This window comes from Cylas formicarius, unplaced genomic scaffold, assembly GCF_029955315.1.
Source record: "Cylas formicarius isolate icCylForm1 unplaced genomic scaffold, icCylForm1.1 PGA_scaffold_8__14_contigs__length_24414737, whole genome shotgun sequence".
NCBI lineage: Eukaryota > Metazoa > Arthropoda > Insecta > Coleoptera > Brentidae > Cylas > Cylas formicarius.
Window position 1 is genome coordinate 21,599,920 of NW_026844361.1, and position 27,032 is coordinate 21,626,951.

Below are 27,032 nucleotides of genomic sequence, written 5' to 3' on the forward strand. Positions count from 1 at the left end.
AAAATACATGCAGAAATTGTATAGTGTCTACCGCACTTCAGTATCATAAATATTTTTTAAGCATTTACCCGTGTTTAACTTAAAACCAAACTTATAACCATAAAGGCTATTTAGCCGAGGGAAGAAGAGATTTTCAGTCTGTGCTTGCGGCCATATTGTGAGTCATCATTCTGTTATCTATGAACTAGGTGTATCTGTGTTTGACAAGAACCATATTTATTTATAACAACGTAATTATTAGAAAAGGTACGTGTTTTAAAATTATTAAAATGTTGCAGGTAATGTAATTATAATATATGTTTCGTAGATTCACGATGGCTGATCATTTCGAACTGAAATGGGATCCGAAAAACTTAGAAATCAGGACAATGTCCGTGGAAAAAACGCTCGAACCCTTGGTCCTTCAAGTGACCACCTTAGTGAATACCAATGGTCCGAGCAAAAAGAAAAAGGGCAAATCGAAACGTTCTAGTGCGCTCGTGAGTACAGTAGAAAAGGCTACGGAAAATTTTATTGAGAAAGGCGAACAGATAGCCTATGAAAATCCGGATATAACCCAAGAAATGCTAGCAGCTGTTGATGAAGTGAGAAAAACTGGTAAGAATTATAAATGCTGCAATATTCACATTGTTTGGAATCAATATTCATTTGAAAAGGTAATAATTATGGGATGACTCATTAATGACTTATCCAACTTGGGTTCTTGTAGTTTATCACAATTGTAAATAAATGGGAGGCTAAATACTATTAGAAATAGATTATTTGTATATTTAAATACCACAAAGGACTATTCGGTGAAAAAGTGGTAAACTATTTTTGCTTGTTTTCAATCTACATTTTACCAAATGTTAACTAAAACATTTTTTGCCTATACAGATTAGTTTTAAAAGACTTACTATGCTTACTCTCCCAAATTTTACTTATGGCATACTGTTATTACATATGTTATTATTTTGTTGTTATTATTGTTTAGAGGATAAATATATAAATAGAATCCATATCTGAGCCCACTCCACAACACCTTTAACATTAAATACATTTTTTTCAGCTACATGTTGAGATTAGGATAGTTGCCCTACTAGGGCAGGCGGCATCGATATTTTCATAGAGAAGCGAATGATTTTCCGCGCATGCCTCTACATTTCAGGAATGAACAGCGAATTTTACACACTTAACTCGTTTTCCTAGAAAATTTAATGAGATCTAGTCAAATTTTTTGAAAACAAGTCCATAAAATTGCAGCATCCAAACTTTTTAACGATCTGTCAGAGACCATGTTGGTTGTTGAACTCCTCAAAATTTTTTTAATAGTTCCTTCATGAGTTCCTGCACTATCTGCATAGGCAGGAACCCTATATGTTTGGTAGCTATATGGGTGCTCATTATAATTGTCATTTTCGTAGTGCTAACCCCATTTTTTGTTGTTTTAAAAGTTTGTTTGTACTTTATAAATTTTAATTATTGGTAACTGAGAAGTTCATGTGGCGCAGGCGGTAGGGCGACAGTTTAGAGTTTAATTCTATCGCAGGAACTCAAATGAGCAAGGACGCACGCGAGTTTGCTGAAGAGCCGTGCTCATCGCTCAAACGGAGCAACATGGTGCGGGCAGCCCGCAACCTGCTGTCCGCTGTTACTCGTCTGTTGATCCTCGCGGACATGGTGGACGTCCACTTGTTGCTCAAGTCCCTCCACGTCGTCGAGAACGACATCGAGAAGTTGAAGAATGCTTCGAGTAATGGCGAGTTGTTGGACAACATCGAGAAATTTAGGCAGAACGCCAATGAACTGATGAATCAGGCAGCCAAGCGACAGCAGGAGCTGAAAGATCCGCAGCTGAGGGACGATTTGGCCGCCGCCAGGGCAGTGCTCAAAAAACACTCGACCATGCTGCTTACCGCCTCGAAGGTTTACGTTAGACATCCAGAATTGGCCGCCGCCAAGGCCAATAGGGATTATGTGCTCAAGCAGGTGCGCGGGACAACCCGTAGAGATCATTTTTATTTTAAGAATAAATAAAAAAACATATTTTATGCTGCAGTATTGCTTGCTTTTTTTCCAATACGATTTGGCCATGAAAACACTTGAAATATTAGTCGACAATTATTGACAACTTGGCGTTTACGCTTTTTTATAATATGATATACTTTTTTATTCAGTGTATTTCTCTTTTCTAATGAGAGATTAAGTTAGTGACTTCAAGTTTTGACATAAAGTGATTTAAAAAATATACGCACTATTTCCAAATTTTCAAGATTCCTACCGTGTCGATTGTTCGAATTTGCTGACATTTCGCCAATGATGCTGTTTTTTAGGGGACATGCCAATAATTAAAAACGATACTCTTTCTGATCAGTAACTGTACAATAGAACATACATTTTTAGCTAGTTTAGGTAATTGGTACCTAGTTAGTGTTGTAAATAAAAATATTTGATTTTACTTTTAATTTAAGTAGAAATAAAATGCTCGATTTTCCAATTATATGATTAAAAATTAAAATGGGTAACATTGTTATTATGACATATAAATACATTAAAAAAAAAATTGATAAGATTTAAAGCTGGTTATTTGTTTAATGTTCTTTATAATAATAGGTACCAAATATTTTTAGCCATGTTGGTAACGTCTGAAACATCAAAAACTAAGAAAAGTAACAAAACAAATTAAGTTCAGTTAAAAATAAAATGAAATAAAAAGAAATGACCCCTGCGCCGTGGTTCATTTGACCTATCGCCTGTTATCTTGATAAAATGTTCCGTCAGGTGTGCGAAGCGGTGAACACGATCAACGATGTCGCTCAAGGTCGGGCCCCGCCCACCGCCGGGCCCTACGACGGTCCCGGCGAGCTGGCAGCCGCCCTCGACGACTTCGACGAGCACATCATCATCGAACCGCTCGCCTACAACGAGATCCACACGCGTCCCTCCCTGGAGGAACGTCTTGAGAGCATCATCAGCGGGGCCGCTCTAATGGCGGACTCTAGCTGCACTCGGGACGACCGCCGCGAGAGGATCGTCGCCGAATGCAACGCCGTGCGGCAGGCCTTGCAGGACCTGCTCTCGGAGTACATGTCCAATGTAAGTAGCGCATAATCCGGCTCGAAGGACCGAATAAATCGCGTCCCCGTCGCAGATGGGCAACAAAGACAAACGGGACAGTTTGGGCAGGGCGATTGACAACATGAAGGGCAAAACGAAGGATTTGCGCCGGCAGTTGAGGAAGGCGGTAGTCGACCATATCTCTGACAGGTGAGTCATCGTTTTCTTTCTTGCGCCACATTATTATTTATTATTAAAGGGCCTAGTCACTTGCAGAGGTTAGACTAGTACTAAAAATTAGCAACAAAAAAATTGTTATAATCGGCAATATCACAGTATCAAAAATACACGAATATCATTTATTTATTGGTAAGCAATTTATTTGGACTATCTGCAAAGCGTGTCGGTGATAAAGATAAACAAACTATTCTTTGTTCTATGAAATAGACCTCTCCGTGGCACGTTAAGTTCTGTCAGAGGCAGCAAGTCAGGATAATCTATGATAGCATTTTCTACAAAGTTTTTATATCAATATATTTCTTCCTTTTGCTAATAGTTGTAAGGTTAAGAGGGTGGAGTAATTCTTCGTGTATAACATCCTCATTTTGTATACCCATTTGAAACCAAACAAATTTCACAGACCTATTTTACAACTGACCAACATATTCCAAAACTGACCTTACAGAAGAGCAAAATGGAATTTTGATTTGGTTTAAATAAATAGTAATTTTAACCCTTTTAGTAGCAAGGAACGCCGTTGCGTCGCTCTCGCTAGTGCGAAAAATGCCAGCGTCGCGGTATACATCGTGATTATTATTATTTTTTTATATTTCTAATTTTGATTTCAAAATGTCGAACACAGTTTGATTCTGAGATACAGACGTTCAGATGATAGAACAAGTTGAAAACCGCGTGATTATGAAAGTGACATTGTTACTCCTGTCAATTTATAGAACTACCGTCAAAACAAACTCAGGATGCAAACAGCTAATTACGGATGAATCTCTGGTTGGACCAACATCACATGGTTTTGTGGTGGTGGAAAAACTCTTAAGTTTTTTATACTATTTCAATAAAGGACACCATCTATTTACTGACAATTTCTATACCAGTATAGAGTTAGAGCTAGCAAGTCACTAAATATTTTAGTAATGGGGTAATTCTAATGTGTTCTCATCGCGATGGACAGTATTGGAAATCGAATAGTAAAAAAGAAACTTGGGAACTATCAAATAGAAAAAATCGAAGCAGCTATGATATATGTCTACAATGAGTGGTGTGGATGAATCTCACTTAGATGAAAGGAGAGTGAAGTTTTGGAAAAAACGTAGTGTTCAATATTTTTATAATTTACCAGCATAATTCCAATAGTACGAACATGACCAGGCCAAAATTTACTTTCAGTGTACTAGAGTGTACAAGTGTACTAGAGCGAAAATGGCTAGATGGAAAAAATAAAGCTAAATCTTATACATTGCTAAATATATCTTGTTCATTTTCCTACTATGTTCTTGTCAATAAATATGTGTAATATTCGATTTCCGTGTTTTTATTGTCATAGTATAAAATGTTCTGAAGCGAATGTTGAAAAAATTACGAATATACAGTCGAACTTCGATAAGTCGAACTGCGATTTGACACATGAAAATTTCAATAAGAACTACAAATGCATGTACTTTTTTGTGAATGAACCATTTATTCATTCATTTTTTAAAATGGGTTATACGTTACATGAATTTTTTGAACAAAAAACGAAAATTATGAAATAGTAGTACATATGTATGTATGTATTTACATAATATATGTACATACAAATGTATTGTATATGTACCCAGTATATATAAACATAGTATGTATACACACATACATACATATTAAAGTTTTCTCTTTCACGAGAAAAAAGTCAGTTCACTGGTTTTCAAATAGGAACGCAAGACAATCAACGAATTTTCAACCAATTCATTTGAAGGTGGTTGCTGAGAATCATCTTCCAATTCCTCCTCCATCGTGTCACTTTCGCAGTCATCTTCGATGTTTAACTGTACCGGTTCGGATCTGCAGGACTCGATAATATCTTCATTTTTGTTTCTTCACTTTTTGTTTTCTTCGAAACGTTCCATTGCGGTGGTAACTGAATGTTTATTTTTCAAAATTGTAGACACCGTACTTGCCGAAATCCCATACTTCACAGCAACAACTTTATTTTTTGAGCCACTTTCCACTTCTTTTATAACCTTGAATTTTTGATCAACAGACAAAGGTTTTAAAGTACGTAAAGTAAACAAATGCAAAAATCCAAAAATATCTTTAATATAACGTGTAAATTGAATAGGGACAATATTTTTCACTTAGTATTAACTAGTAAGTCATAAAGGTGAACTTAGCAAGTGCAGAAACTGAACTGCTTGCATAGATACGTTGAAAAGGCAGGTTAAGATCGGTCGTAATTAGGGACTTCCCCGAGAAAATTCGACTTATCGAAGTTGTCAAAAAAATTATCAAGATATTCGAGTAATCAAGACAAACTAACACGCATTTCCTACTTTTGACGCTACTGCCAACCAATTTGGTTCGACTTATCGAAGATCGGACATGGTGAATATTTCTCTTGTGCATAAAAATTATCTATCAAAATGCATTGGCATTTTTAGCATATGAAAGTTAAAATTTCTGTTTCTATGTACTATACTATATTTATCTTGACTTACATTCGTGCTAAGCAGCTCTTAAATCAGAGAAATATGTGTAGTCATTTCTTTAAACTTGTCGGCTCGAAGCTGCATTTTTGCTCTGCGCGTTTGCAGTTTCATGGAGACGAGCATCCCGCTTCTGATTTTAATCAAAGCTGCGCAGAACGGTAACGAGAAAGAGGTGGAGGAGTGCGCGGCAGTGTTCACCGAGCACTCGAATAAACTAGTAGAGGTGGCGAATCTGGTGTGCAGCATGTCGAGCCACGAGGACGGCGTTAAAATGGTGCGCTACGCGGCCGCCCAAATCGATTCCCTCTGCCCGGAAGTGATAAACGCCGCTCGGATATTGGCCGCGCGTCCGCGCAGCAAAGTCGCTCAGGAGAACATGGACGCGTTCCGTAACACGTGGGAGAACCACGTGCGCGTGCTCACCGAAGCGATCGACGACATCACGACCGTTGACGATTTCCTCGCGGTGTCCGAAAGCCACATATTGGAGGACGTCAACAAGTGCGTGTTGGCGTTGCAGGTAAGCGGCATTTTACCAGTTATTTCTCGCGAACGCCCTATATATTTCGAGTTTGCGCAGGAAAACGAAGCGGACAGTTTGGAGAGGACCGCGGCCGCTATCAGAGGACGAACCGGTCGTATAGGCGTGGTCGTAGCCGCCGAAATGGACAACTACGAACCCTGCGTCTATACCAAGCGCGTGATGGAAGCCGTGAAGGTGTTGAACGACCAGGTGATGCCGAAATTTACGCAGCGCGTCCAAATGGCGGTGCAGGCGATCCTGAGCGGTCAGGACGGGCAACCGACCAAGGAGCTGGACGAGAACGAGTTCATAGACGCGTCGCGTCTCGTCTACGACGGCGTCCGCGAGATCCGACGCGCCGTCCTGATGAATCGCTCCGACGAGGACCTGGACCCGGAGGACGTCGAGCTGGACGAGAACTACACGTTGGAGACGAAGAGCAAGTGTAAGTGCAACTGCGCTTTAATTTTTTAATTAATAAATTGATAATTTAAAACAGTAATTATATAAAAAATTATATACAGGGTGTTTTTAAGTACCTGACTGGCCGATGAGGGATCAAAGAGTATACATAACAATAAGTCCGTGAATCGGCTTTATTTGTTTAAAAAAATATATTCGACTAGAAACATATTCGCCCGTGACTGTATTCTTTCTCTGGTTAAGCAAAATTGTTCGACCTAGACGACTCAAATTTTGCTCCTTTTTAATAGCCTAAGGGATGCACAACCATCTTTTTTTCTTGATTTTCGAATGTTTTCGTGAAACACAGTAAGTGTATAAAAATTTGAACTTACCAACTTCAAATTTGACAAGGAAATACCCTTCGGGCCCCTGACGGAACCTATTGAAATTGGCGGGCGATCCAGTGCCATATTCTCGGTAATTTTCCAAAATGTAAAGGGTGGTCACAAAAAACTGAAAATTGAGGTCCCCCGATAATTGACGATAACTAGAACGCCGTCTTTCAGTTATCGGTTTCTTATACATGGCCATGTAGCCCCCATGGACAGCCAAAACTTTTGTATTTGAGGTTTTCACGTGTTGCACAGATTGTCTGTGATATATTAAAAAATGTAGAAGGTGTTTCAAATTTGCATCTATCGACATCAAATTTTGAAGGGATATAAAAGTCCGTAACCCACATCTATACTGTAGAAACCGGGCGTATTCAAATATTGTCAAGTATTTAAAAAAAAAATGATTTTTTTTGTCGTATTTAGGCCTTCAGATAAAAATTATTTTCTCGAAAACTTGATAATATTTCAATTATTTTGTCGATTATTATTATCGTTATAATTAATCGTAAATCAAAAATCGTAAAAAATATGGCCAATCGGTTTAACATGTATTATAGGCCGCATCGAGAGCTACAATTTTTGTATTTACGGTTTTCGTCTGTCACATACGCTGCTCGAGATATTTGAAAAAATCCACATGAAAATCGCCATGTCTCGCACTCAATCTAGATCCGACTACGTCATTCACTATTACGGCGTACTGCGTAGTTCCAGAAAAGAATAATTTCCTCGAAAACCATTTACCCAGGAAACGCGGGAGATTCATGGCTATAACCTCTACTTCAAATATTTTTGAATTTGTACAGGGTGTTTCGTTTATGGGTAAAAAATCTAAAAAATACTGAAAATTTTCATTTTTTTTGGGGAAATTATTTTCTGTAAATGAAAAACGGAAAAATGCCTTACCACATTAAATTACATTTTTTATCTATTTATGTTTAATTTAATAACTGTAAAAACCATATAATTACTTCATAGAAATTATAAAATATAATATGCATTTTTTTTTAAGTCCGTCATATATGTATTTAAGAAAATCGAAGTTCGAGTTACAAAATCCAATTAATTTTTTTTTAATTAAACAAGGAATTACAGAAAAACCACAAAAAACAAGGGAAACCCATCACCCAACTGTCATAACCATCAATTTAAATCAGGACTAAAATTAACACTAATCTTCAGTGCTGGTTCTAAGTTATTAGGACCAGGTCATGTTAGTGACCTTATTAATTTCGAAAATGTTTGGTCATGACCTTTTTAACCAGGACCAGGTCAAATATTTTGTCTCTGTCTCTAGTTATAAACCTTGCAATATGTGGTTCCAAATTTAAAAGCAAACTTAACATCTTGATTTCAAATTCTATCTCACCATTGCGTCGGGCGCCATTTTTTATATATTTGACTCGCAGCGAGTGCGCATACCGGCGAGCACGGTGTCGACGAGTACCCGGAGATTAGCGGTATCACGACGGCGCGCGAGGCCATGGGCAAAATGCCCGAGGAGGACAAGCAGAAGATCCTGCAGCAGGTGGAATACTTCAGAAGTGAAAAGTTGAAGTTCGACCGTGAGGTTGCCAAGTGGGATGACGCGGGTAATGACATCGTCGTCCTCGCGAAGCACATGTGCATGATCATGATGGAGATGACGGACTTTACCAGGCGAGTAACCAGCAGTATATTCCCTTTTTTTTAGAGACTAAATGACGTATTTAGGGGTCGCGGACCGCTAAAGACAACGATGGACGTCATCAACGCTGCGAAGAAAATCTCCGAAGCCGGTACGAAACTAGACAAACTTACGCGGCAAATAGCGGAGCAGTGTCCCGAGAGTTCGACAAAAAAGGACCTGCTCGCTTACCTACAACGCATCGCCCTGTACTGTCACCAGATGAACATCACGTCGAAGGTGAAAGCGGACGTGCAGAACATAAGCGGCGAGCTGATCGTTTCCGGAGTAAGGCTGGTCATGTTTTGGTCCTTCGAGCCGGATTAATTTTTTTTTCCGTGACAGTTGGACAGCGCTACGTCGCTGATACAGGCGGCCAAGAACCTGATGAACGCCGTCGTGTTGACGGTCAAGGCCTCGTACGTCGCGTCAACCAAGTACCCGAGACAGGCGACCGTCGCGGTAAGTGGGCGGTACCAAAATCTAACCTCACTTAGTGTCGCGGTGTATTTCAGTCTCCGATAGTGGTGTGGCGGATGAAAGCGCCCGAGAAGAAACCGCTGGTACGGCCGGAAAGGCCCGAAGAGATCCGTGCCAAGGTTCGCAAGGGATCGCAGAAACAGGTGCAGAATCCGATCCACGCTCTGTCCGAGTTCCAGAGCCCCACCGAGTCGGTATGAGTCGTACGTTGACGAAATTAATAGCAGTCATTGGGTGCCAATATTTCTTAATTATGGTTTGTTGAATAATGCAATATATGATTAAGTACTAGGTGATCGACAGACCATTTCATCTTCGTAAAACTAACGAAAATTTCTATTTGTTTCTGAATGCCAATTTTGGTTGTGGCAACGCTGTGTGATATTTTCTCGGCATTCCTTTTATATATACAGGATCTTTCTTTTTTTACAGTATTCTAAGAGCATTTTTATAGCATCTAACATCTTTTGTTTATGTAGTGATACATAACTGTCACCATATATATATTTACAATTTGTGTTTTCTTTTGGTATTTGCTATTTGTAGTGACTGAAATAAAATACAATAAATATTTATCTATTTTTGAACGTTTTTTAATTAGTAACCCACCAAGCGATGACAATGATGGTATGACGTCAATATGACGCCGCTTAGGTGACGTGTTTTATTGGGTCATTAGGTCGTTAGATTGTGGCCATTTTTTAATATCGCTGCTTGGATTCCAGGGAAAAGGTCTGAAAATCTAATTTAATAATCTAATCTATTGGAACCAGTTCGCAGTTCTCAGGGTAGATTGTGAGCATACTGAGCAGGTTGAGATGTGTCATTTCTCCCCTGACTTTCAATCAAAAGATATGAATGAAGGTATCTCCATAAATGGCTTTTGCAATGGAAAGCTTGCAAAAGCTAATGGACAAAGTTACAGCGACCAGCAAATATGGACTTGATATAATATAAACACTGGTAAAAACCAAACTTATGGTAATAAGTAACAAAGACATCAATGGGACAAAACTATTAATGAATCATGGGACAATTCTCAAGAGATCTGGTGCAGAATTGGAAAGGCTGAAAGTGCTTTCTTAGCTATGGGTCAAGTATTCAAAAGCCACAACCTCTCACTGGAAATAAAGACTAGACTCCTCAAGTGTTATGTGCACTCGGTTCTTCTGTATGGAGACATGGACCTTAAAACAGTAAAAAAATGTCCAAACTTTGAAAGCTGACTGTACAGGAGAATCTTGAAGATACCAAGGACCCAGAAGTGTTGCAGAGAATGAAAACCTCTATGGGAAAAGTCAATATCGTCAAATACCTGAGTTACATCGTGAGGAACAATGAAAAATATGAATTACTCCAGTGTATCCTTCAGAGAAAAAGAGCGCCAGGACGCAGGAGACTCACTTGGCTGGCCAATCTTGGTTTGGCAAGTCTTCCACATAACTGTTTCGGATTGCAACAAACAAAATTATCACAATCAGAATGATCTTCAACGTACGTAGCGGACAGGCACCCTAGCAAGTAGAAGAACGCGCCAAGACGATGTATGACGTCACTATGACGCAAATGTAACCTGTGTGCGTCGCTTAGGTGACGTCGGATTTGGGTGATTTTTTAACATTGCTGCTTGGGTTTCATGGCGGTTGCTAACGCTTTCAAGAAATCTGTGGTAAACGAATTCTAAAACTTCCCATATTCAGTTTTGACTGAAAAAAAGTTGTTTAACTGGTGTGGATGGGATTTTTGTATTTGTAAATATAGATTATTATTTTGTTTCTGATGCCATATAAAACTATTTAACCGCAAAATGCGAATCGGAAACCTAGTCCGCCATTTCATAACCCCGATTTTTAGTACAGACTTATTAGGAACTTTTCCAATTTGAAACTTGGAAACTTTTGAAAACGCCTATCTGTTATTTCAAAAATTTGACCAAAAAAGCTTTACAACCGCCATATTGAAAATATAAATCGAATCAAAGATTTCCCATATGTTTCAATATTTGTCTTAAGTTTTTGAGGTTATTCTGACTTGGTTTTTGACATCGGTTTGACGTATTTTCTCAACCACTGGCTGCCATCTATATCTTAAATGTGACGTTATTTTATTTATTTATTTATTTATTGAGCAATTAACGGGCATAAGCCTAATAACATATTACACTAATTTTTAACAATATTATTTCTTCTATTTCAACAAACTATTCATTTTAGTGCGAAATTTTTGCGGAGCTATGTCGTGAAATATATAGACTGGTGTTTTCTCCAAGCTCAAAAATAACATTTTGACTTGTATCGTAAGTTGGCACGTAAAAAATTAATTATGCATAACTTGTTCCCGAACTTGCAAAATTCGACCTATGTTGAATACAAGTTGAGGAGTTTTCGTGAGTTGGGTGCATAATATCGGCCATCGGTTCGACATAGCACAAGGCTATTTTAGTTTTTGTCAAACAACTCGTAGATAACGTCGTTGACGAGTTCTTTGGCGTTGATCGCGAAGGCGAAGTCCGTATGCCCGAAATCTTCGCGAGGAACTTCGTAGAACTGTGCTATGGTAGGCAGTCCGTCGGCCAGTTTCTTCGAACTCTACAGATATCCCCATTACTCACCTACCAAGCTCCACAGGCTTGCTTTCTCACCTTCAAGCCCGCGAATGGGTCGTTCTTGGCGTATAGAATAGCTATAGGCGCGCGAACGTTCGACAGATTATACGGCGGAGGTGTAGATCGATTGTACTTTCTCAGATTCTTGGGTGGTCCGAAATCGTATTGTCGAAACTGCCCTGTGAACAGGCTCCGGTCGTGTTTGCTCTCGCGGGGGTCATTCGCGTACTGGGTTACCTGCCTTGGTGATTTGGAGATAATGGTCGAGTTGTCTCAAGGAGAAGCCGCTCGGTAGGCAACCGGCTAGAACAAATATCATACCCTGAAACAACAAGACATTTGCTTCAAGAATATAATTTAGTCAGGTCGCCCAAGATAACAACGTGATGACATCATACGTGGCCAGTTCGAAAAATTTGTATTTCGCATATTCAAATCATTATACCTGTTCGAGCAGGTTCGATTTAGGTCCCGAAAACAAGTAGTAGAGATCGGTACCGATGGTTGCCATCGCTCGAGAACTGCGCAAAAGTGATCGGATGTAGTCGTGGAGCGACGGGCTGTTCGGGATGGGAAGTTCGTACCAATGGGCGGTAATTAAAAATGTCTGAAATGCGGAAAGTCGAAAGTATATTAGACATTATTACTACACCATTGGATTCACTCAAGATATAGTGACAATTTCATAAGACTTGGAAACAACCCAAATTCCAGTCCCATTACATATTTTTAAAATTAATTTTAAATTTCCTAAAATGTGGCACCATTAAATTTTGTTTTCGGCATACTTACTACTCACTTCAGACAATACTTTAACAAGGGTAGGGTGTTCTTTGAAATTTTACTTCTGCTACAATTACGCAGTGTTTTGTTTGATAAATAATATTTTTACATCAACGAGTCTTTAAGGTGTCTTCAGATGAAGAAAACGTGACTGAAGAGTATCAAAATGAATAACAACAGTTGCTATTTGTAATTTTGCTTGAAGATTTTAAGATTATATTAGTTAAAAGATTGACACCTCCGATCAAATCAGCAAAAGGTGCAGCCCTTAACTGTTCAGTAGTAAACTGTTCATCTAAATAATTAACAGTATAAGACCATCATCATCGTCTTCTTGTATTATAAATTGTAATTCTTCTTAATCGAACCATTTACCACTTTACAGTGCGCAGGATGAAGTTGCTATGATATCAATTGCTGTTAAAATCGAAGTATCGTCTAGTAAAAAAGTAGATACTCCAAGTGGTGATACATGCCACGTAGCAGAGGGGCGTCAAAGTGACGTCATTTTCGAGACATAAGCCAAATTGACGTCAAAAAAGGATGTCTTGTTAACAGCACAAAACTGATCTCCGAATTAATTAAAACTATTATCAAATTCGTCAAAATTTATTGCTCCTAAACCCGTGCGGTAAAATCCCGGAAATGTCCGAAGTGGCTCGGATCCGTGGGAAAGGAAACTAACGTGGTTAAGTGACGCTTCCCGCACTCTAGATCGGTGGATAATTGGGTATTTTACAGACGGGAGTAGAAAAATATATTTAGAGGATTTCCATATAGTGTGCTACAGTAATATATTTCGTTTATTATTTGTTTTAGAGAAAAATGTTAACTACACAAATTATAGACGCGACTAAAAGAAACAATTTAAATTTATTTTTATTTATACAGTGTGGTTCACAAATGTGTGGGAAATCAAACATATATTTTTAATTGAACACCCTGTATACTGCATTCATACATACTCCCTTTTATACTCAATAACCCAATGTAGGAATTCTATGGTCTATACTGAGTGTCTTCGGATTTATGGCCATTTTTTCGTCAAAAATGCCCTATGCCCTATATTTTTGGCGCCATTTCCGCCAATTGTGATTTTATTACGTCGACAATTTTAGTTGGTACCGTCATTTATCCTTATACGGGGTAAGTCAAAATCAATTGGAAGACCCTGAATTTAATTTTTTTAAAAGAAAGGCTCATCTTTATTCATTAGCTATAATTCTCCATTTTGCGCAACCGCAAAAAACATTCTATACAAAACGGCAGTTTTTATGTGATTTACCTTCGATTGTCCCAATTGCTAAAATAAAATACCAATTTAAAAGTCGTCACATTTTTCGCCAGTGATTGATCTAAAAAATTGACTTAAAAAATACGCCACTTCAAAGACATCATTGCGGCTGAGACATTAATAGGTTAAATTCAAGTCTTGCCGAAGTCATACATGACGTCATTTGTTAATGATGTCATTTTGACGACCCTCTGCTACCTGAGATGTTACAATACTTTTTAGGAGAATGGTAATCTTTTTAGCATTCCCGGAATAAATTGAAGGAAGTTCTTTCTTATTTTTAAAGTAACAAGATACTTTTTGCTTATAATACCAGTAGTAGGTACTTCTACGAGTACACTCGTCCGACTTTACCACTAGAAGTTCCCTCGAGTCCGCGGCCAGCCACCACAACGGAGAGGCGCTGAGTTCCAGGTGGGCCGCGGGTGCCGTCAGCGCTGCCATTTTGATTTTGTCGTTCACCTCTGGCCGCTCCGATAGCAACACGAGCAGTGCCGTGCATCCCTGCGAGTGCCCTACGTAATAGAGCTCGTTGCTTGCGGTCTTGGAGAGGATGTAGTCCAGATTCTCTGCTAGATCGTAGACCCCAATCTCGTGCCAGCTGAAAATATTTGTACCTCGAAAATGAAAAATCATTGTGCTGCGCCTGCTACCAAATTTTGGAACAAACTCTACACTACATACGTTATAGAAGGTTATTTACGCTATGGAGCGCGGCAATTTCAAAAAATAACGTAATAGGAGGGGTGTTTTTAGATAAAATTTATCAAATGGCCTTAGCTAAGAAAAAATTCAAAAAATTTTAAAACCTCAGAGTTTAAGACCATACTGCAATAACCTAAACCATTTTCAAGCAAATTGCGCTATTAGATTTCCATGCAACGAATTAATACCGATTAATTTTGGTTAATGTTTAATAACTCGGTTACTGAACATAACCTAAGACTGTTAACTAATATTAATTACTAGCTGTTAAGTAGAACTAAAAGCAGGCTACGATAATTTAAATACATGGGCATCGTATTTTAATTTGCAAAACTTTAAAACAAAAACGTTTTAGGACATTTTTTAAGGCCATGGGCAGCTAAGATCCTTTGGTTTTGTCAAATAGCATACGAAAGAACATTTGAAATAAGCGCTCTTAATATAAGGTGCAAAGAAAGGCGAAAAAAATACTTAAAATTAATACAAATTCTGTTTCGACCATTTGTAATTCTGTTATTTTTGATTTTTAAAAAAGATGCAATATGAAATTGCTCTTACACAAGCACTACTTATAATTTATAGAGTTTAGGTTTATATAGTATATTTTAGAAACGTGTAGAGCAATAAAACTTGATTAGGTATCCAAAGGGATTATAGATGAGGAATACTTAAGTCAGTTTAGTTGTTTGGCATTTTTTCTTTTTATTACAACGTTACAACATTCTGATTCAATCAGTTTTGAAGGAAAACTGATCGATCACGTTTTGAAAATAATTGATAAGTCGTTGCAACTTTTTTTTAAGTTAGTTTGGGCTTCATACTATACTACAAATCGGTTTTTAATAGTAACGGACTGAATAATAGTTTGTCTTAAAACAATGTCTGCGAAGCGGGCACCTAAAATCCCAGAATTTCCTCGCGTCCTTGTCCGGATCGAAAATCTCGTGTCTTCGCGAATATTTCGTGCCTCTAGCGTTTAGTAGCCATACGTCGAAGTCCCTTTCAGCCAGATAAAATGCCAGGGCGTTTTTTCCCGACACCACGAAGTAGTCGGCTCGGTGGGCAATCCCGTGTGCTAATAGAACTACGCGCTTGGTTTTGTTGTCAGAGCGAGGCTGATATATCCGATGGGTCTGTAGGATGTATCCGTCAGGGGTGTGGATAGTATGCACCTCAATGGAATATCCGTATTGGGTCGCGAATCCTACCTGATATGGTACACAAATAAATTTTATTAACATGTATTAGCAGAGTATTCCAACTTTTTTGCTTGTTCGAATAGTTTTTTGCTCCTTTCCTGAGGTAAAAAAATTAAAAACAATTTAATTCGCTTTTCGCTTACCGTCTATTAAAAAAATGTTTCACTTTAAAATGTCAGCTTCATTACTGTTTTACAGAAAGCACCACCCTTTCTAAATTAGTTCAAAATAATTTATTTGTGAAAGTACTATATGCAACAAGTTGATAAAATTCTCCGGTTCTTCGTACATTAATCACTTGCTTCGCCCGTGCCAAATCAAACTAGTGACTAGACGCTCATCATGCTTGTTACTATTCTTCTTCGAAATTCAAAAAGAAACTTAGATGTTTTTAGAAACTAAACACTATGCTTGAAATCCCGCACATTTTTATTTTATTTACTTACTATCGCAAGGTTTTCATTCGGATGAGCCCCAGCTAACACACACGATAGCCACAGCAACGGCACCAAATACATCTCGCCAATCACTATAAAACATTGATGTAAAATTCTAATTAGATTTTACCAGATACTTGCTTAAGCAAAAAATATGCGCCTTGCTAATTGGGTTAATTAAACGTTGTCGCTCACGTAAATATGGGCGAGGGATAATTAGGTTAATTGGAATAAATACAGTAAAATTGTACATATATATTATATAACGTATTGATGCTTGAATTATGTTGAATACCTTAAAAAAAAACAAAATTTTGCGGATTAACAATAATATGTCTTCAAATTAACCAAAGTGTAATTCTTCAAAGTTAAGCTGCTATTAAGACTCAGTTATTTATTATTTTCCTGTAAACGGTGGTAATTGGTCGTAATTGTTCTTCATTAGGGTTATATACGAGTAAGATGCCTTTAAGATCTGTAAAAAAAGAAATCATAATAGTTACTAGGAAATGGCGGTCTCGATTTATATGGGACTTTACCCTTAAAGCTGTCTGGGTGGTCATTGCGTCAAAGGGACCGATGGTGAGCTCAAGAGGCCTCTGGGATCTGACAATCATAACCAATATCAATTTTTGCGCAAACTCCGGTTGGTCGGGCCAGCGGCTCGCATACAGCGCGTTTGCCAGAGCCGCGCTCTACCGTCGGAAAAAGAAAATCGATACCATGACCATTGTTTAACTTTATTTAAAATACCAGCTGCCACAAACCTGGACTTTAATTTCGTTTGCGCTCCAGCCCAAGACGAAGATCTGCGCGAACAGGAACCCCAAGAAGAATATCGGCGATGCCGCTTTGGTCTGAAACTGTAGGGGGCAAAGAAGGGATATTTTGCGTCTTATCAGCTCTTACGACTATCAGCTGAACGGAGACTGTGGCAACGTTTAGCGAGTTTAGCAGATACTCCAGCAATACGATATACTTCATAGATTCGTTGAGGTTGGTTACGAACCTAGATCAATCAATCAGTCAATGAGTTGGGAACGAGCCCCTCGGCACGACATCAACATGCGTACACCATGAGCCAAATAAAACGACCCACTGTACGATATGGAAACCCATAGGAGATGCGAAAAAATTTTGTTGATACAGGGTGTCCCAAAACTATCCCCTCCGACATACACACATATTCTTATTTTTAGAAGCCTTGGTCAAAATAAAGTTCACTTTATTAACAAATTCCTATCCGAATTTTTCATAGTTTGGGCAGAAATTGAGGTTATGTTTGTTTTTTCTTATTTTGATTTTGAATAGGTGTTGCCGTTTTGGCGAATTTAATTAACAAAATATCAAGATTTTTGAATGGAAAACCTTATATTTTTATTCATATATCAATTCTAAGTCGAAAAACAAGGTAAGTTTGTAATTTATCATATATTCAGATTTTGCTTGCTTTTTGGGATACTCGAGGTTTAAGATAACACCAGTATAAATTCTTGTTGAATTTAAAGCTGCCCACATTAGGAAATTTGTTGGTAATATTACGTATTTTTTAAATAGCAGACATGATAGTACTTCCTTTAAAGATATAATACTTCAGATATACGAATAAGGCCTATTGCTAAGAAAACAGGGCTACACAGTTTATAACAGCTTTAATAAAACTTCAGAATTCATATTTAAAGAAACATTGATTGAAAATACCTAATAACAAAAATAAATAATTAAAGTTTATATTTTAACCAAATAACTATAACTTATTAAAAATACAAATAAAATATATTCTAACAAAAAACTGACCTTTTTAAATAGACATGAAAAATAACAAAAACAAACAGAAATATCAAAGTTTGTTTATACCATAATGCGTCAAAAAAAAGATTGTGATTGTGATTGTGATTAATGAAAACTTTTTAGTTAACTAGTGAATTCTGAAGTTTTATTAAATCTGTATTGTTAAAAGAAGTAGGATCATGCCTTTGCTATTTTAAAAATACCTAATATTGCCAACAAGTGACCTAATGTGAGCAGGTTTAAATTCAACAAGAATTTATGCGAGTGTTATCTTAAATATAAATTCACGGTACCACCTATTTGGGACACCCTGCATAAGCTGAGGCGCATCTGTGGTTAAATTTTCGTTGCAACACCTGTATCAGTAGCGTCGCAACACAATTTTATATGTGGCAATCAAAATATGAAAAAAAAAAAACACATAACCTCAATTTCTGCTTGAACCATGCAAAATTCGGATGAGAATTTCTCATGAAAGTGACGTTTATTTTAACGATTCCAAAAATGTAGATATATACAGGGCGTTCCATTTAAAATTACAAAGTTGACGTCGGAGGGGACACTTTTGGGACACCCTCTATCAACAAAGTTATAATATTTTAAATCTTGAGGAGAGTCCAAGAAGTGTCCAATAGTGGGTCGTGGTTCGTACATATCAACGGACTGACCTGATGATACGTTGATGTTCCACTATCAAAGCTGTCAGTTCTCTTGACGGGTCGTGATTGCGACTCCCATACTTCCGAAATTTAATCTGCAACGTCTTTAACACCATACTGGCGAACGCGATGCAGGTGAAGAACATCACCTTGGTCGCCGTCACCATAAAATTGATACTAAAACAGGCCGCGCCTTGCGTGACCAGCAGCAGAGTGCTGTACCGCTCACGATCAAAGTCGTACCCGTAGTACAGCTCCAACGGGAACGGTTTTTCCAATGTCTCGTTGCGAGTAGCGTTGATTTTGTTGACTTGCTGACGTCGCCACCACGTCTCTAGCAATATAGACAATGCCACGCCGAACGACAGACTGAATATGGCCACGTTGATCTTTCCGGATACCCGGACCTGATTCAAGTAGGTATCCAGTACTTCCGGGTCCTCGGATCCTGCTATAGTCTTCTCCTCTTTGAGCATGTGGATGATAATTTCCCTAATTTCCTCCTTTTGCCATAGGAGGGAAGTGATGGTGACGACGGATAGGGCGATAACGTAGGAGAGCTGTTGGAATAGTTCCGAAGGGTTTTTGTCGTTAGTGCAGGTGAGGAAAAACTCCAGGTCGAGCGAGCACATAAAGACGAGAAAGTAGGCCTGCATAATGACCGAGTATATAGCGTAGAGTTTTTTAAGGACGGCGTATCGAATCTTCAGGTCGAGTCGCCAGATGCCGATGCCGGTCATGAAGAATTTCGGAAAGTTTAACATGGCGTTTTTTTCGTTTGCAACCCACTGGAAACGAATTTTTAATTTTGGTTATAAGTGCCACATTTTCATTCACGTTTCCTATCAGCCATCGTCAGGAACAAATTAAATATCAGAACAACAACTACGGAAAATTGGCACTGTCAATATTAAACATTGAATTTGCTCAACATTAATTAAAATTAATTTGTTAAGTTATAAAACAAAACTCAGGTCGTGCATGCACAATTCCATGAAAAAGTCTTCTTTCATACCTCGTAATTTATGATCCTCTCTCTGTCGATTAGGATAAGCCGTTGGTGCCGAATGGGGATCTCGAATAATCTGGAACAATTCGAAACCGATTTCTGAGTCGAAAAAAGGCTGGCGTGTGGGCGGTACCTTCCTCGCTGGCCGGCAAACGCTGCTTCACCAATGCGGTTTAATCTATACAACCATGGAAAATGAGACACATTTTATCGGGAACCATTATTATAGATGTCCCGGGTTGCGTGTTCTAGAATTTTTCCCCGCCTTGTAATTATTGAAATAAGAGGGTTGGATACTCGAGCGATATCGATAAAATGGAAACCTGCCTTTTCACAGTCGAGACAAAGAGGTATTTTTTAAACCACAACGTGATTTAAGGAAAGACTTAGCGTATTAAATGAAAACGTACTTTATTCTTTACAGAGTGTTATTTAGGTTCGAGTACAAATTTCGTCTAGTCATTCATTAAGTGATTTTTTCAAAGTTGACGTAGTTCTGGAAACCTTTGGTATTCCGGTGGAGTTAAAAATGAACCCTGCCGTCATTTATCGGACGTCGTGCATCATCAGGGTGACGTATGAGTAGGATGCCTTGCAGATCTAGAATTAGAAACAGGTGTTTTCTTATTTGGAAAGGATATGATAGTCATTCACTTACGGCGATGGCAGATTCTATGACCATGGGTCCGAAAGGACCTATGGTTAACTTCAAGGGTATCTGAGTTCGGGCTATGACGGTCAGTAATATTTTCTTAACTTTTTCGCTTTGCTCGTGCCATGGACTGGAGTATATGGCGTCTGATAAAGCAAGACTCTGCAAATAATGTCATATAGAGCTAAAACATCAAAATTATATGTAACAATTGGTATTGCTATAACTGACTGCATGAGTTGAAGAGGAAATTCAAATGCCGAAACATTTCCACATACTTCAATAAATTTTCTATATCCTAATAAGGTCGTTTATAACATCTTCTGCACAGAATACATTTAAGGTAAAGTAGTTTTGTGACTTTTATTGCTATAACTGGCTGTATATTTTTCAGTCCGAAACACATCTGTAGATCTTCTGTATCTTATTATTCCACTGCAAGGTCCTTAAACCTTCTCTGGGGTGCGTTAATTTATCCCCATATTTTAATATTATTTTAAGAGAATTCTCGGCTTGCGATTTATAAAATATTTTGCACAAAAGTGCTTTATGACTTTTATGAATAAGATGAATTATTTTTTATAAAAAATCCAAATTCTAGGCACACAAGAAAAACCTCAAATTTACAGTCTGCTAAAAGTGTGACAATGACCTTTGCCAATCGGCATCGAAACCGGAGACGTTTATGTTTTTCGTCTGTTCTCTGTTCCTCTACGTCTGTTTTCTGTTCCCTGACGATGGTTTGCGAAAACTCAAATAACTTACCAGCAATTTGAGTCAGGACGCTGAAATTGTGCTGCTTTCTAGCAGTCCACATGACATATAATACGTAAATTCACAGACCTTCATTACCTGAACTTTAATTTCGTTGGCGCCCATGCCCATAATGAAAATCTGAACTAGCAGAAAACACAGGTAGAAGACAGGTGTCAGCAGCATCTTCTTGTCGTACTACGAACGTGACAGATCTACACCCGACTCTGCAAATTATTCTTAGACTTACCGTAATAATCTGAATGGAGACTGCCGCCACATTCAGCGAGTTCAAGAGATACTCCAGCAATGTCAGGTATTTTATCGAACAATTTAACTTATCTACAAACCTGAAACACAAATGACACATAGTTTGTATTATTAAATAGAATATAAAATATATCCTTAAAGATTAATTCTAAAACTCAATTAAATATGAAACACTCATAAATTGCCTTTAGTTATGGTCCCTAAACATTTTGGACGGAACATAATGTGTATCTATTTATTCCAGAGGGACCTGTCAAAACAAACTTCCCCAACTTCCTAGATTTCAAGCTCGATCAGAGTTCGAACTTACCCGATCACTCGCTGATGTTCCCCCACTAGTCGCCTCAAAGCTGCCAGCGTATCTGCCTGACCTAAACCCATTTTCCTGAATCTTATCTGGACTATTTTGAGTATGGATGATGCGAATATGATGCAGGTATATACACTGATCTTGGACGCTAATATCATTAGCATGTTGCACGCTAGGGAGATCTCGGAGGCGACCAGCAGCAAATTTGCTCGTTTGTGTTTGTTTATTTTGAAATAGTAGAGCTCCACTAGCAAGGGCCTTTCCAGGGTGGTGTTGTGGTGTCTATTGTAGCGCGCCCTCTCGACATTCTGCAGGCAATTCTCTAACGCCAGTGCAAATCCAGTGCCGATAGTGAACACCGCGAAAAGAAGAATGATCCAATTATCCCATCGGATGTGTTGAAAATGAGACTTCATAACATCGCCGTCGCCATACGCCATCAGGCGTCGTTCCTCCAAGACGATGTCGGCTATGACGTCGTTGAAGCTGGCGCCGCGGCACACAACTATCATGTACGTCGTCATTAGGTAACTGATGACGTAAGCCAGTTGCTTGATGACCTCGGGGTTTAGGGTGGACGTGGTGGCCATCGTTATGATGAACTTAATGTATAAGCACATAGCGTAGAGGGAGAAATAGAATACGAACAAGGCCGAGTAAAGGTTGTAGAAGTATCTTGCTGGATACTTTTGGTGGGGGTATTTCCAAAAACCGACGGAGGTCATGAAAGTTTTCGTCGGCGTTAGAATGGATTGGTGGTCCACCATGTTTTTTAAAGTTTGTGCAAGTCAGAAGAAACTCACTTATGGATCAACTGAGGCACTTACCCCGCAGAAGTTTTTATCGGTACGACGCTGCAAAACTTCGAAAACCTGGAAACCAGCGGAATTTTGAATATTTTTTTCAGATGAGCGTAGGGGAAGCAATACAACAAAACAGATTCCTTTCTTTGAAAGTCACGAATTGACTATTTCCAGACTAGATTCAAGCTTCCCCTATCGACATCAAAGTAAGTTTTACATATTTTTATCGGAATTTTTGCAGCAGCACTAATACAGCGTGTTTCTAAAAACATGCGGCACCGTTCGGATGGAGATTCGTCACACACAAAATATAAAGAGTCCAAGAAATAATTGTTCATAAAAATACGTTTTTTTCAATTTTATTTTTTACTCGAAAAAAAGACAAGACACGAACGACTCAAAAAAAGTGAGTTATTCCAAAGACGTCAGTGGCGTACATCCCTTTGACAATAATATTGGTTAAGTTGCCCCCGGCACGGCCCTGGGCTTCACAATTTTAAATTAAATTAAATTAAATTAAATTAAATTAAATTAAAAAAAAGCAAGTATTTTTTTTTTAATATTTAACACCTGGTTCGCAAGAGTGTCGATTCATTAGTGTAAAAGCATACTAGAAAAAAATTAGAAAAAAAATATAAAAAATAAAAATAAAAAATGCAGCGCAGTCATAGAAAATGACCACCATATTGATGTTTTTTTCTAACACTTTGACTAATGTTCCTTTGCAAAAGTTTCTGTTAAAGTAAAAAAAAAAAGCGATTTAAGCACTTAAAAAAATAATTTCTGAGAACAAATAACCATCTTTTTAGTACTTTTTACTTAACAATAACTAATTATGAACACCTAAGTAGTTAAATGCGTTCATTGAAAAGTGCCTTGCTGTTCAGGGAAATTATTTAATAAAAGATGTCGGCCACTGCGTCGCTTACCTAAAATAACTGAAACTGTCTGATTAACGGTAACGAACGAATTTTCTTCAAACAGCTTCTTCCGCGAGGGCAGTACAACCTTCTCCAGCCGAACGTGAGGCGCAAATGCCAACCACCTTTTCAAAGCCCAATGACGAGACGGTGCGTGTCGTCATTTTCCTCAACCTGTGTTTTTTATTTGAACCACGCCCTATAATTACGGCAACAAAGGGGAAGAACTTTCAACTGTGAAAATTGCAGCCAGTCGCGGGTGTAATTTGAGGCGATTTCATTTTTTTCGGGAGAGGGGGACGTTCTGAAAATACTTGTACGTTTGTTGATGAAGATGATGGTAAAGGGCATGACCAATTTGCCAAAAATAGTTCATTTCTCGCAAAGTAGTGGAGAAAATAAAAAAATAGAGTCATCGTCCTTAAAGATTCAGTGTTCTGTTTCATCGAGCAGATGAATAAACCTGTTCGTGGAGTGCAATTGTCAATGAGACACTTAAATAATATTAAATAAAGGTACTTGGTCAACACTGCTGACTATGGTATTAGTAGTTTGTCTGTATGCTCTAGGTGGATACTCCGGTGACTTTTATGTCATTAAAGACACTTTCTTTTGCACCGGATTTAATGTTATTAAATATTGTTTGGTAATATCAAAATGGGTATCTATTTATTGCACGTTGTGCATCATCAGCGTGACGTATGAGTAGGAGGCCTTGCAGACCTAGAAAATAAAACAACTCTGCCGCCATTTGAAAAGGACTTTGTGGTCATCCACTTACGGCGATTGCAGATTCTATGACCATCGGTCTGAATGGACCTATGGTTAACTTCAGGGGTATCTGGGTTCGGGCTATGACGGTCAGTAATATTTTCTTAACTGCTTCGCTTTGATCGTGCCAGGGAGTAGAGTATGCGGCATCTGACAATGCGAGGCTCTGCAAATAGAGGTGCTTTTAACTTGATATTAAGGGATATTTCCTCGCTAACCAATAAAGATTCAAGATTACAAATAAATTAGGTCAAAATAAGAACATTTTTCCAATGTTAGTAGTTAAAAAGATTATTGTAAGTTGAAATAAATATTTTAATTTTTTAGTCTGGGAATGGCATTTGAAAAAAAGCTTTGAAATACTGTAATGTTTAAAATGTTTCTTTTGATAATCTTGTATAAAGCAAATCCTTTCTCTATTTTTTAACGAAAACCATTAATTTTTATTTTTTGGCATCACCTTTTGCGGATAAGTTATGCATAAAGTACTATGCAAAAAGCTCTCAGTAACTCAAAAAATTGAATCTGCATGACTTTTTTAAACTGTCTGCCAAACAAAACTATTAGTATTGTATTTAAGGTATCTAATTATTTAAAGATTTTTCTCAACAAACACCTTATTAATTCAATGCTTAATAACATTTTACTTAATAATAATTCATATGAAGTTATTATTGCGAAATGCACTAAATGCTCAATAATGATTTTTTTTTTAATTTCAATATTTACGGCAGTGCCAAAAAATTTGAACCGCCCGGCACGTCTTAGAGATATCAATGGCAAAATGGTAAATTGGCATTTATCGAAATTCCATACCTGGATTTTAATTTCGTTGGAGCTTATTCCCAAAATGAAAACTTGAATGAGTAGAAAGCACAGGTAGAATATAGGAGTCAATAACATCTTCTTGTCGTACTACAAACACTATAGGTCCACACTTGCATATTATAAATTATTTTTGGGCTCACCGTTATTAACTGAACGGAGACTGCGGCCACATTCAGCGAGTTCAGTAGATACTCCAACAATATCAGGTATTTTATCGAACCGTTTAACTTGTCGACAAGTCTGGAAGTCAAACTACGCATGTTCAATTGCCAAATAGCGACCGAATCAAATAGATAGTTACATTTAGTTAAGCCTAGTGATCTGGGTCACATATTTTTCATATTTTCTACACTCTCATTTATATCTGACACTGTATTCATCAACTCAAGAGGAAACTATCAAAACTTATTACAGGTCGTTATTCCACCCAATCAGGAGTAGCTTAGATTTGAAGCTCAAAGTTCAAACTTACGCGATAATACGCTGATGCTCCACTACTAGCTGCTTCAAAGCGGCTAGCGTATCTTCTTGACCTAGACCCATCTTCCTGAACTTGATCTGGATCATTTTTAGTACAGACGAAGCGAATAGTATGCAAGTATAAACACTGACCTTGGATGCGAGAAACATCAATGTGTTGCACGCAAGGGAGACCTCGGAAATCACTAGGAGCAAATTTGCCCATTTCTGTTCGTTTAGATTGAAATAATAGACCTCCATTAGCAAAGGCCTTTCCAGGGTGACGTTGTGGTGTCTGTTGTAGCGCGCCACCTCGACATTTCGGAGCACATTCTCCATACCAAGAGCTAGGCCAGTGCCAATAGTAAATACCGCGAAAAGAAGGTTGATCCAATTGTCCCATATGATGTATCGAAGGTGGGACTTTAAAATATCGTCATCCTCACTGTTTAATATGTGCCGTTCCTCCAGAGCGATGTCCGATATGACGTCATTGAAGCTGGCGCCGCGGCATACCATTATCACGTAAGTCGTCATGAGGTAACCGATGACGTAAGCAAGTTGCTTGATCACGTCGGGGTCTAACCTAGACGCTGTGCTCACCGTGATGATGAACTTGGTATACAAGGAGATCGTGTAGAGGAAGAAATATAACACGAACAACGCGGAGTAAAGCTTGTAAAATAATTTGGCGGGATATTGGTGGTGGGGATATTTCCAGAAACCGACGGAGATCATGAAAATTTTCGCCGGGGTTAGGATGGATCGGTGTTCCGTCATTTTGCTCGCAACACACCGAATAATAATGAAGCAGCGGCGGCCGCTTTTAATTTTAACTTTAGTCAACAAAGTTTTCTGTCAGGGTTGGTACAATGCTGGGAAACCTAGAATTGTCAAGGAAATTAAGACAATTACGAAATATAACGAATGTATAACAAAACTGTCAGTTTTGCATGTTTTTCCCTTAATATTTTACAATTTTTGTCTGGAGATCTTTGGCCTCAGATCACTCTGACGCATTCTGAATTCAAAGCTAGGAATTCTTAAGGTCTCGCTTTAATAGATTTTTGAGAAAACTTACTCGTGATTCTTAGTTAACCTAAGTTAATGTAACTATACCTTGTGAGTTTAAAGAATGGAAACATATTGAAATATTTTTAAAAAGTTTTTACCATCAAATGGTCAAGTTCATTTCGAACAAATTAATTTTCATTTTGGAAAGTGTTTGCAGTGCCATTTGAACAAAATACTGATTTGTACAAGACTCATGGAGATTTTCACTACTCAACAACGGATTATAGGAACCTTGTGCGAGAGTTCAGCCCATTTGAAAGATCCAGAAAAGGAACTTGATATTTGGTATTAAAAATGTACACTATTCGAGTGAATATTAAAGTCCTTAAATTCAATAAATATAAGATATAAATAAATATTGTATAAATATAATATTAAAAGTCATTTTCTCATTTAAACCAACTTAAATCAAATTTTTTCCTTTGATCTGTTGTGTGTGTGGAGAAATATAACTTCTCGAACTTTGAAAACAATGAAACAATGTTTTTGATGTACGAAGGACTCGC

General features: G+C 38.0%; 5 protein-coding genes across 9 annotated transcripts; 1 reads left to right on the forward strand and 4 right to left on the reverse strand.

The window, feature by feature from the left end:
- Positions 1-114: 114 nt before the first annotated feature.
- Positions 115-9,785, forward strand: LOC132706617 (catenin alpha). Its single transcript, XM_060678052.1, has 11 exons — positions 115-246; positions 308-597; positions 1,529-1,968; positions 2,761-3,075; positions 3,131-3,246; positions 5,841-6,255; positions 6,316-6,703; positions 8,468-8,717; positions 8,772-9,012; positions 9,070-9,186; positions 9,240-9,785. Exons 2-11 carry the CDS (start codon positions 315-317, stop codon positions 9,402-9,404), a joined length of 2,730 nt encoding a protein of 909 aa, XP_060534035.1. The 5' UTR covers positions 115-246; positions 308-314; the 3' UTR covers positions 9,405-9,785.
- Positions 9,786-9,914: 129 nt separating this feature from the next.
- Positions 9,915-16,423, reverse strand: LOC132706635 (lipase 1-like). 3 transcript variants are annotated; one of them, XM_060678089.1, is made up of 7 exons: positions 16,237-16,423; positions 15,489-15,799; positions 14,241-14,487; positions 12,255-12,416; positions 12,047-12,131; positions 11,846-11,988; positions 9,915-11,792 (listed from the first exon to the last, which is right to left on the reverse strand). In XM_060678089.1, exons 1-7 carry the CDS (start codon positions 16,306-16,308, stop codon positions 11,643-11,645), a joined length of 1,170 nt encoding a protein of 389 aa, XP_060534072.1. In that variant the 5' UTR covers positions 16,309-16,423; the 3' UTR covers positions 9,915-11,642. The 3 variants fall into 3 exon arrangements, with proteins under 3 accessions (XP_060534072.1, XP_060534073.1, XP_060534074.1); XM_060678090.1 differs by lacking the exon at positions 12,255-12,416; XM_060678091.1 differs by lacking the exon at positions 15,489-15,799 and having other exon boundaries at positions 16,237-16,363.
- Positions 16,424-16,479: 56 nt separating this feature from the next.
- LOC132706629 (odorant receptor 9a-like) lies at positions 16,480-19,862 on the reverse strand. Its single transcript, XM_060678079.1, has 7 exons — positions 19,820-19,862; positions 19,693-19,762; positions 18,687-19,465; positions 17,137-17,236; positions 16,995-17,084; positions 16,767-16,922; positions 16,480-16,702 (listed from the first exon to the last, which is right to left on the reverse strand). The coding sequence occupies exons 3-7, from the start codon at positions 19,439-19,441 to the stop codon at positions 16,625-16,627; spliced, it is 1,179 nt and encodes a 392-aa protein (XP_060534062.1). The 5' UTR covers positions 19,442-19,465; positions 19,693-19,762; positions 19,820-19,862; the 3' UTR covers positions 16,480-16,624.
- A 239-nt stretch (positions 19,863-20,101) lies between these two features.
- LOC132706631 (uncharacterized) lies at positions 20,102-23,525 on the reverse strand. Of its 3 annotated transcripts, none has more exons than XM_060678083.1 (6): positions 23,404-23,525; positions 21,672-22,543; positions 21,342-21,441; positions 21,191-21,277; positions 20,345-20,500; positions 20,102-20,286 (listed from the first exon to the last, which is right to left on the reverse strand). In XM_060678083.1, the coding sequence occupies exons 2-6, from the start codon at positions 22,436-22,438 to the stop codon at positions 20,233-20,235; spliced, it is 1,164 nt and encodes a 387-aa protein (XP_060534066.1). In that variant the 5' UTR covers positions 22,439-22,543; positions 23,404-23,525; the 3' UTR covers positions 20,102-20,232. The 3 variants fall into 3 exon arrangements, with proteins under 3 accessions (XP_060534066.1, XP_060534065.1, XP_060534067.1); XM_060678082.1 differs by having other exon boundaries at positions 21,191-21,289; XM_060678084.1 differs by lacking the exon at positions 21,191-21,277.
- A 174-nt stretch (positions 23,526-23,699) lies between these two features.
- On the reverse strand, positions 23,700-26,747 carry LOC132706634 (odorant receptor 30a-like). The gene is made up of 5 exons (XM_060678087.1): positions 25,466-26,747; positions 25,134-25,233; positions 24,982-25,080; positions 24,176-24,331; positions 23,700-24,117 (listed from the first exon to the last, which is right to left on the reverse strand). The coding sequence occupies exons 1-5, from the start codon at positions 26,230-26,232 to the stop codon at positions 24,064-24,066; spliced, it is 1,176 nt and encodes a 391-aa protein (XP_060534070.1). The 5' UTR covers positions 26,233-26,747; the 3' UTR covers positions 23,700-24,063.
- Between the last annotated feature and the right edge of the window lie 285 nt (positions 26,748-27,032).